At 43.1% G+C, this 2,287-nt stretch overlaps 1 protein-coding gene across 1 annotated transcript; it reads right to left on the bottom strand.

Annotated features, from left to right (window-relative positions):
• Positions 1-971: 971 nt before the first annotated feature.
• On the bottom strand, positions 972-1,967 carry LOC145667610 (uncharacterized). Its single transcript, XM_081735073.1, has one exon. The coding sequence runs from the start codon at positions 1,965-1,967 to the stop codon at positions 972-974; it is 996 nt and encodes a 331-aa protein (XP_081591199.1).
• Positions 1,968-2,287: the final 320 nt, after the last annotated feature.

Raw genomic sequence — 2,287 nt, 5'->3', positions numbered from 1 at the left:
CCCCATGTCGTACCAGTTAAGCGTTTCAACAAATTGAGTCTATTGTAGGCTTTTGCAGTGATAGTTGCTAAGTGTTTGTTCCATGTTAGGTGACGGTCATAAGTAATCCCAAGATAGGTGACTGTGTTACTGAGTCGTATAGGTTCGTCATCTACATGGAGTGCGATATTGCGAGGATTTCGACGGACTCTTGATCTTCGGCGGGGTGGTAGAAAGACAATAGCTTGAGTTTTAGCCGCATTTATGGTGAGTTTCCAACGAGTACACCATGAGGTGAAGCGATTGATTGCAATCTGTAGAACTGAGTTTATTTGTTGTATGGTGTTACACAAGGCAAGGAACGCTGTATCGTCGGCATATTGAAATAAATGGATTCCCTCTGGAAGCCGAGGCATGTCAGCAACATAGAGCAAATAAAGTAACGGAGACAAGGCCGAACCTTGTGGTACGCCTGATAGTAGAAAGATAGGATGTGACAGACTGGAGTTAACAGAGGTGTATGCGAGGCGGTTGGAAATGAAGCTGTAAATGAAACGGATGTATACTATCGGAAGCTGTAGGGTAAGAAGTTTGTATATGAGACCATTATGCCATACGTTGTCGAAGGCTTTCTCCAGATCGAATAGTACCAGACAGGATGGTTGTGCGGAATTAAAGTGCTGAGTGATAAGTGAGGTAAGTCGAAGAAGCTGATCATTTATAGAGAATGATGGTCGGAAACCGGCTTGTATGATAGGAAGAAGATGATGATCGGCCAAATAAATGTGCAGTCGTTTAACCAATATACGTTCCAGGATTTTGCTGAATGTGGAAGTGAGTTGTATGGGTCGATATGAAGCAACATCCTGTGGTGGTTTATGAGGTTTAAGGAACATGAGAGTCTTAGAAGTTTTCCAAGAGGTTGGAAAGAATCCAGTACGGAAGATGAACGTGTAGATATGAGCAAGTAAAATTAACACAGTGCCAAGACATTACTTAATATGACGATAGGTAATATTGTCTAAGCCAGGTGCTGTATTACGTTTGTTGTGAACAACTGCAGTGATATCCTGGAGTGTAATTGGTGTCGTTAAAGGTGTATTGGCGTGGAGCATATGGTTATTGCTGGGCTGGAGTTGTACTGATGATGTGTTAAGCCTATCGACCACATGTGGGGTATTGCCCATCATGGGAGGTGTGAATATCGTCTGTAAATGATCAGCAAAGGCGTTTACTTTGTCCGTGTCAGTATCTGCTGGTATGTCGCCGAGTAAGAGAGGGTATTTTGGTTTGGAGAACTTGCCACAAAGTGCATTGAAACGTTTCCAATATTTGCTGGGATGGGTAGTGTCTGAGAGATTATTACAAGCTTTAATCCAGCAACGAAGTTTATAGGCCTTAATATAGTTATGGACCATACGCTGTAGTTGTCGGTGATGGTGTAATGCCTCTGGATTGCGAGTATGTACAAATTCTCTGTATGACTGACGTGAGCGTTTGATCAGTGTGAGGTATTGTGGAGGAAGGTGAGGTGTGTATGAAGTAGATTTAGAGGTTGGGATGTATAAGTTACCTGCTTCTTGTATGGCAATGGTGATTTTGTCGACTGTGGTATGTAACTCTTCTTCGGTGCTGGGCTCCGTGAGATTTATGGTACGAGTGGAAATGTGAGTGCGGTATCGTTCCCAATTAGCCTTATCAAATCGTAAACTAGTGCGTATCGGTAGTGCTGAACGAATAGAAGTTATTGCACGTGATTGGTATGTCAATTTAATAGGTGCGTGGTCACTACCGAGGAGATCGAGAACTTCGACGGTGCAGTGAGGTATGAGATTACCAGGAGCTATAACAATGTCAGGGGTAGTGTCTGAAATAGGGCGAGTAGCTTTCGGAAGATGGGCAATAATGCCCGTAGTGTTAGTTGTGATGAAGTTATGAAGAGTTGTTTTCTCGTGATTTGAGCGGCTGTGCATATTAAAGTCCGCCATGATAAGATACGAACGGTATGTATTCGAAACATATTGCACAAACTGATATGGAAGTGGATGGCCGGGTCTAATATATATAGTAACCAGGGTAATAACTATAGTTTTAAAGTAGACTGTGGTAAGGAGGTATTCTGGCAGAGGCGTCGTAGTATAGTGGAGCTGTCGATATGGTATGGAAGGAGAGAAGCCAATTGCGACTCCTCCATTGGCTCTGAGTGCCGGAACGGAGTTTTCAGCATGAAGCATTGTATAGTGTGGTAAACGGCAGGAGCGAGATGAAGTAAGAAAAGTTTCGTTAAGTAAAAATGCGGTGACGTGGT

The sequence above is a fragment of the Thermobia domestica genome, chromosome 13 (assembly GCF_964235325.1).
Source record: "Thermobia domestica chromosome 13, izTheDome1.hap1.1, whole genome shotgun sequence".
Classification (NCBI taxonomy): domain Eukaryota; kingdom Metazoa; phylum Arthropoda; class Insecta; order Zygentoma; family Lepismatidae; genus Thermobia; species Thermobia domestica.
This window is presented reverse-complemented; position numbering and strand designations above follow the sequence as displayed.